Genomic DNA, 7,263 nt, shown 5'->3' with positions numbered 1-7,263 from the left:
ATCTCTGTGGAGGGGTCTGGACAGGGCTGGGTCCATGGGGGTCAACGAGTGCCACGTCCTTCACTTGGATCGACCCCATGGGATGCCCCAAGCTGGCCCAGCACATCCAGCACCACCAGAGGTTCCTGGAGGGGCTCAGATACGTGGTGAGGGCACACCTGGGGTCAGGTTTGGATGGGATGTGGATCTCCTGAGGGTGGGAATCTCTGCAGTGGGATCTGGACAGGCTGGATCCCCATGGTGTGGGAATCAATGAGTGCCACGTCCTTCACTTGGATCACTTGGATTGACCCCATGGAATGCCCCGAGCTGGGCAAAGGAGTGGCTGGAAAGCCACCTGGTGGGGAAAAAAAAGGCTGGGAAAAATTCCTTCATGGAAAGGGTTCTCCAGCCCTGGCATTGGGGTGGAGTCCCCAACCCTGGAGGGATCCAAGATCCCCATGGATGTGGCACTTGGGGACACGGATCAGTGACAGGAGAATTGTTGGACTCCGTGTTCCCCAGGGGCTTTTCCAGCCTGGAATATCCACGATTCCCTGTCCAGGTACAGCCAGGCAGACATTTTGTGTCCAGAGGAGAGGCTGAAGTGCAGTTTGGGTTGTTTGGGTGATGGATGGGATGTGACTTAATTCCCGAAAACCGGAGCGGTTTGTGTTCCAGCCGCCTCTGCCAGAGGCCTCCCTGAATCACTTCCTCCCTCCTCCCTTGTTTGTCTGGGATGTTTTCCCCCCTCTCCCTGGCAGGGCTGGAAGAAGGAGCGAGTTGTGGCGGAGTTCTGGGACGGGAAGATCGTGCTGATCCTCCCGACTGACCCCAAATACGCCGTCAGGAAGGTACACGAGTGTTTGGTTTGGGATTCCTCCTGGGCATGAGCTCTGTGCTGGCTCAGGTCCCCAAACCCCTCCCTGCAGGGTGGTGACAGGGCACAGGGAGAGCTCAGGGGGGCTGGGGTGGGAGTTTGGGGGGGTTGAACCCTCATCCTGACACATCCTCACCCTCCTCCATGTCCCAGCACAGCCTGATCCCAACACAGCCTGATCCCAACACAGCCTGATCCCTCCTGTCCCAGCACAGCCTGATCCTTCCTGTCCCAACAGTGCCTGATCCCATCACAGCCTGATCCTTCCTGTCCCAACAGTGCCTGATCCCATCACAGCCTGATCCCAAAACAGCCTGATCCCTCTTTTCCCAGCACAGCCTGATCCCAACAGTGCCTGATCCCTCCTGTCCCAACACAGCCTGATCCCAGCACAACCTGATCCCAGCACAGCCTGATCCTTCCTGTCCCAACATTCTCTGATCCCTCTTCCCAGCATGGCCTGATCCCAACACAACCTGATCCCTCTTTTCCTGGAGCTCTCTGATCCCAGCTCAGCCCGATCCCAACACAGCCTGATCCCTCCTGTCCCAGGACAGCCTGATCCCAACACAACCTGATCCCTCTTTTCCTGAAGCTCTCTGATCCCAACCCAGCCCGATCCCAGCACAACCTGACCCCTCTTTTTCCAGCACAACTTGATCCCAGCACAGCCTGATCCTTCCTGTCCCAACATTCTCTGATCCCTCTTTTCCCAGCACAGCTTGATCCCAACACAACCTGATCCCTCTTTTCCTGGAGCTCTCTGATCCCAACACAACCTGATCCCTCTTTTCCTGGAGCTCTCTTTTCCCAGCACAGCTCGATCCCAACACAACCGATCCCTCTTTTCCCAGCACAGCTTGATCCCAACACAACCTGATCCCTCTTTTCCCAGCCCAGCCCGATCCCAACACAACCTGATCCCTCTTTTCCCAGCACAGCTTGATCCCAACACAACCTGCTCCCTCTTTTCCTGCAGCTCTCTGATCCCAACACAACCTGATCCCTCTTTTCCTGAAGCTCTGTGATCCCAGCCCAGCCTGATCCCAACACAACCTGATCCTTCCTGTCCCAACATTCTCTGATCCCTCTTCCCAGCACGGCCTGATCCCAACACAACCTGATCCCTCTTTTCCTGCAGCTCTCTGATCCCAGCCCAGCCCGATCCCAACACAACCTGATCCCAACACAACCTGATCCCAACACAACCTGATCCCTCTTTTCCTGGAGCTATCTGATCCCAGCCCAGCCTGATCCCAACACAACCTGATCCCTCTTTTCCTGAAGCTCCCTGATCCCAGCCCAGCCCGATCCCAACACAACCTGATCCCAGCCCAGCCTGATCCCAACACAACCTGATCCCTCTTTTCCTGAAGCTCTCTGATCCCAGCACAGCCTGATCCCAACACAGCCTGATCCCTCTTTTCCTGAAGTTCTCTGATCCCAACACAACCCAATCCCAACACAACCTGATCCCAACACAACCTGATCCCTCTTTTCCCAGCACAGCCTGATCCCAACACAACCTGATCCCTCTTTTCTGAATCTCTGATCCCAACACAACCCAATCCCAACCCAACCTGATCCCTCTTTTCCTGCAGCTCTCTGATCCCAGCCCAGCCCGATCCCAACACAACCTGATCCCTCTTTTCCTGCAGCTCTCTGATCCCAGCACAACCTGATCCCTCTTTCCTGCAGCTCTCTGATCCCAGCCCAGCCCGATCCCATGTCTCCCAACCCATCCCGATCCACTCCTCCCCGTCCACCCTCCCCATGGCCATGAACTCTTCCCTCCCCCGTGGAACCCCGGGATGATTCCCTGGCATTCCCCCCTTTTCCCGGCGGCGTTCCCGCCCGTTGATCCCGGTGTTTTGCAGGCGGAGGAGGTTCGGGAGATCGTGGATGACGAGCTGGGATTCCAGCAGGTGGCCCTGGGCTGCCCGGCCCAGAGCAGGACCTACCTGTTCGTGTGCGAGGGGAGGATGGTCGTGGGCTGCCTGCTGGCCGAGCCCATCAAACAGGCACGTCTTAATTAATAATTAACCCCAATTAATTAACCCCAATTAATTAACCCCAATTACCTGTTCGTGTGCGAGGGGAGGATGGTCGTGGGCTGCCTGCTGGCCGAGCCCATCAAACAGGCACGTCTTAATTAACTCCTTAATTAACCCCAATTAATTAACCCCAATTAATTAACCCCAATTACCTGTTCGTGTGCGAGGGGAGGATGGTCGTGGGCTGCCTGCTGGCCGAGCCCATCAAACAGGCACGTCTTAATTACCTAATTAATTAACCCTAATTACCTGATTGTGGGCTGTCTGCTGGCCGAGCCCATCAAACAGGCATGTCTTAATTACCTCATTAATTAACCCCAATTAATTAACCCCAATTACCTGTTCGTGTGTGAGGGGAGGATGGTCATGGGCTGTCTGCTGGCTGAGCCCATCAAACAGGCACGTCTTAATTACCTCCTTAATTAACCCTAATTACCTGTTCTTAATTAATAATTAAACAAAATTAACTAACTCCGATTACCTGTTCTTAATTACCAATTAACCCCAATAATTAACCCCAATTACCTGTTCGTGTGCGGAGGGAGGATGGTCGTGGGCTGTCTGCTGGCCGAGCCCATCAAACAGGCACGTCTGAATTACTGATTAATTACTAATTAACCCAATTACCTGTTCTTAGTTACTAATTAACCCCAATTAATTAACCCCAATTAATTAACCCCAATTACCTGTTCGTGTGTGAAGGGAGGATGGTCGTGGGCTGTCTGCTGGCCGAGCCCATCAAACAGGCACGTCTTCATTACCTTGTTAATTAACCCCAATTAATTAACCCCAATTAATTAACCCCAATTCCCTGTTCGTGTGGGAAGGGAGGATGGTCGTGGGCTGCCTGCTGGCCGAACCCATCAAACAGGCACGTCTTAATTAATAATTAACCCCAATTAATTAACCCCAATTACCTGTTTGTGTGCGGAGGGAGGATGGTCGTGGGCTGCCTGCTGGCAGAGCCCATCAAACAGGCATGTCTTAATTACCTCATTAACCCTAATTACCTGGTCTTAATTAATAATTAACCCCAATTAATTAACTCCGATTACCTGTTCTTAATTACTAATTAACCCCAATTAATTAACCCCAATTAATTAACCCCAATTACCTGTTCGTGGGCTGTCTGCTGGCCGAGCCCATCAAACAGGCACGTCTTAATTACCTCATTAATTACTAATTAACCCCAAATACCTGTTCGTGGGCTGTCTGCTGGCCGAGCCCATCAAACAGGCACGTCTGAATTACCTCGTTAATTAACCCTAATTACCTGTTCTTAATTAATAATTAACCCCAATTACCTGTTCGTGTGCGGAGGGAGGATGGTCGTGGGCTGCCTCCTGGCCGAGCCCATCAAACAGGCACGTCTTAATTACCTCATTAATTAACCCCAATTAATTAACCCCAATTAATTAACCCCAATTACCTGTTCGTGTGGGAGGGGAGGATGGTCGTGGGCTGCCTGCTGGCCGAGCCCATCAAACAGGCACGTCTTAATTACCTTGTTAATCAACCCCAATTAATTAATCCCAATTACCTGTTCATGTGCGGAGGGAGGATGGTCGTGGGCTGCCTGCTGGCCGAGCCCATCAAACAGGCATGTCTTAATTACCTTGTTAATTAACCCTAATTAATTAACCCATATTACCCATTACCTGTTCGTGTTGCGGGGGGAGGATGGTCGTGGGCTGCCTGCTGGCCGAGCCCATCAAACAGGCATGTCTTAATTACCTAATTAATTAACCCTAATTACCTGTTCGTGGGCTGCCTCCTGGCCGAGCCCTTCAAACAGGCATGTCTTAATTACCTAATTAATTAACCCTAATTACCTGATTGTGGGCTGTCTGCTGGCCGAGCCCATCAAACAGGCACGTGTTAATTAATAATTACTAATTAACCCCAATAATTAACCCCAATTACCTGTTCTTAATTACTAATTAACCCCAATTAATTAACCCCAATTACCTGTTCGTGGGCTGTCTGCTGGCCGAGCCCATCAAACAGGCACGTCTTAATTAATAATTAATCCCAATTACCTGTTCTTAGTTACTAATTAATCCCAATTACCTGTTCGTGGACTGTCTGCTGGCCGAGCCCATCAAACGGGCACCTCTTAATTACTAATTAACCCCAATTAATTAACCCCAATTACCTGTTCTTAATTACTAATTAACCCCAATTACCTGTTGGTGTGAATCAGGAAATCACAGTCCCAAAAGTCATCGGGAAACCCCAAATAACCTCTGAACTGCTTCCCAAAACAGGGCCTGAACAATTCCAGGGTTCTGGAATTACATTTTCAGGAAGGGCCTGAACAATTCCAGGGTTCTGGAATTTCCATTCTTAGGAAGGGCCTGAACAATTCCAGGGTTCTGGATTTACAATTTTTAGGAAGGGCCTGAACAATTCCAGGGTTCTGGATTCCCATTTTCTCCCGGGAATTTGTCCCTCTAATTCAGGGATCCAGCTTCATTCCCGGTCTGATCCCCCCCAGTGCATTTTTTGAGGGGAATTCCAGGAGGGTGAGGAAAATGTTTGGGTGGTGGGAGGTGAAAGAAGGAGGAAGAAGCTCTTCTTTGGGATTTGAACTGAGCCTTTGGGCATGGCCAGGGGTTTTCCTGGGAAAGGACCCAAAGGATCATCCCATTCCGTGGGCAGGGACACCTCCCACTATCCCAGGGAATCCAGCCCGGCCTGGGACACTTGTGTGCTGGGAAAGTGGGAAATCCACGTTGGGGTGATCCCAACCAGCACCTTCCATCCCTGGGAGTGTCCCAGGCCAGGCTGGACAGCATGGAATGGGATCCCATGGAATGGGATGGGATTTAAGGGCCCTTCCCACCCAACCCATTCCAGGATTCCAGGATAAAGGACACTCAGGATCCAGTCAGAGGGGTTTTTATGGAATGTGGGGATGGAAAAGGCAGGAAAGGGGAAGGGAGACCCTGCCCTGAGTGCCGAGATTCCCAGGGAACCCCCTTGTTCCCGGAACTCCTTCCCAGGGAGGAGCTGGGCTGGGGATGGATCCAATGGCAGGCTCTGGCTCCAGGCTGGGAGAGCTGGGAATGGCCAGGCTGGAGAAGGGAAGGATCCCGGGAGAGCTTGGAGCACATTCCAGAGGCTGAAGGGGCTCCAGGAGAGCTGGAGAGGGACTGGGGATGAGGGCCTGGAATGCCAGGCCCCAGGGAATGGATCCCAGTGGGAAAGGGGAGATTTGGGGGGGAGATTGGGAAGGGATTCCTGGCTGGGAGGGTGGGGAGGGGCTGGGCTGGAATTCCCAGAGAAGCTGTGGCTGCCCCTGGATCCCTGGGAGTGTCCCAGGCCGGGTTGGATCCCCTGGGATAGCGGGAGGTGTCCCTGTCCATGGAATGGGATGGGATCTGAGGTCCCTCCCCACCCAAACCATTCCAGGATTCTGGGATCCCCAAAAAGCAAGGATGGACCTTTTCCCATCGCTTTGGGCTTTCCCTCCCCTGCATTCCCGTGGTTCCCAGGGAAGAGCCTGGCAGGGTTTCTCTTGGAGCAATCCCACATCCAAGCACGGGAAAACCGGGATGCAGCTGCCTGGTTTTCCTGGGGTTCGATGGGATATCGGGAAGGTTCGGCTGGAGGGGTGGGGAGGGCTGGCTGGAATTCCAGAGAAGCCAGTGGCTGCCCCTGGATCCCAGTTGGATTCAGGTTGGACAGGGTGTGTCCCACTGGCCCGACTGATCCCGGTGTTCCCCGCAGGCGTTCCGGGTGCTGTCGGATCCTGCCCCGTGTCCCGGCCCGGATTCCCAGCAGGGAATTCCGAGGGCCTGGCGCTGCTCGGCGGATCCGGAGCCGGCCGTGTGCGGGATCAGCCGGATCTGGGTGCTGGGGCCGCGGCGCCGCCGCGGCATCGCCTGGCGCCTCCTGGACACCCTCAGGTGGGGACATTCCCCCCGGGAATTCCGGGCGGGAAAACCGGGATCTGGGGCGCTCGGGGGAAGGGATCCGTGTGGGAAGTCGAGCCTGGAATTCCCGGCTGGATTCCTGGCTGTGCGTGGGGGGATGTTTTGGTTTAAAATCTTAAATGTTTTCGCTTCAAATCAGTAATTTTTTAAATTTAAAAATCGATGTTTTCATTTCAAATAATTAATATTTTTATTTCAAATCAATATTTGAAATTATTAATATTTTAGAATCAACATTTTTAATTTATAGTCATTCATATTTTAATTAAAAATCAATATAATTTGAAATCATTAACATTTTTATTTAGAATCAATATTTTTATTTATAGCCATTAATATTTGAATTTAAAATCAATATTATTTGAAATCATTCATATTTTTATTTAGGATCAACATTTTTATTCATAGGCAT

General features: G+C 51.9%; 1 protein-coding gene across 1 annotated transcript; it reads left to right on the top strand.

Annotated features, from left to right (window-relative positions):
* Positions 1 to 77: 77 nt before the first annotated feature.
* Positions 78 to 6,824, top strand: ESCO2 (establishment of sister chromatid cohesion N-acetyltransferase 2; the record flags this gene model as incomplete). Its single annotated transcript, XM_029962741.1, has 4 exons — positions 78 to 146; positions 744 to 833; positions 2,737 to 2,880; positions 6,646 to 6,824. Coding segments are annotated over exons 1-4 (482 nt in total), but the record flags the coding sequence as incomplete, so codon positions are not given.
* Between the last annotated feature and the right edge of the window lie 439 nt (positions 6,825 to 7,263).

The sequence above is a fragment of the Manacus vitellinus genome, unplaced genomic scaffold, assembly GCF_001715985.3.
Source record: "Manacus vitellinus isolate BGI_N305 unplaced genomic scaffold, ASM171598v3 ctg7180002428317_pilon, whole genome shotgun sequence".
Lineage (NCBI taxonomy): Eukaryota > Metazoa > Chordata > Aves > Passeriformes > Pipridae > Manacus > Manacus vitellinus.
Note: the sequence above shows the minus strand (reverse complement) of the source record. Positions and strands in the feature narration are given on the sequence as shown.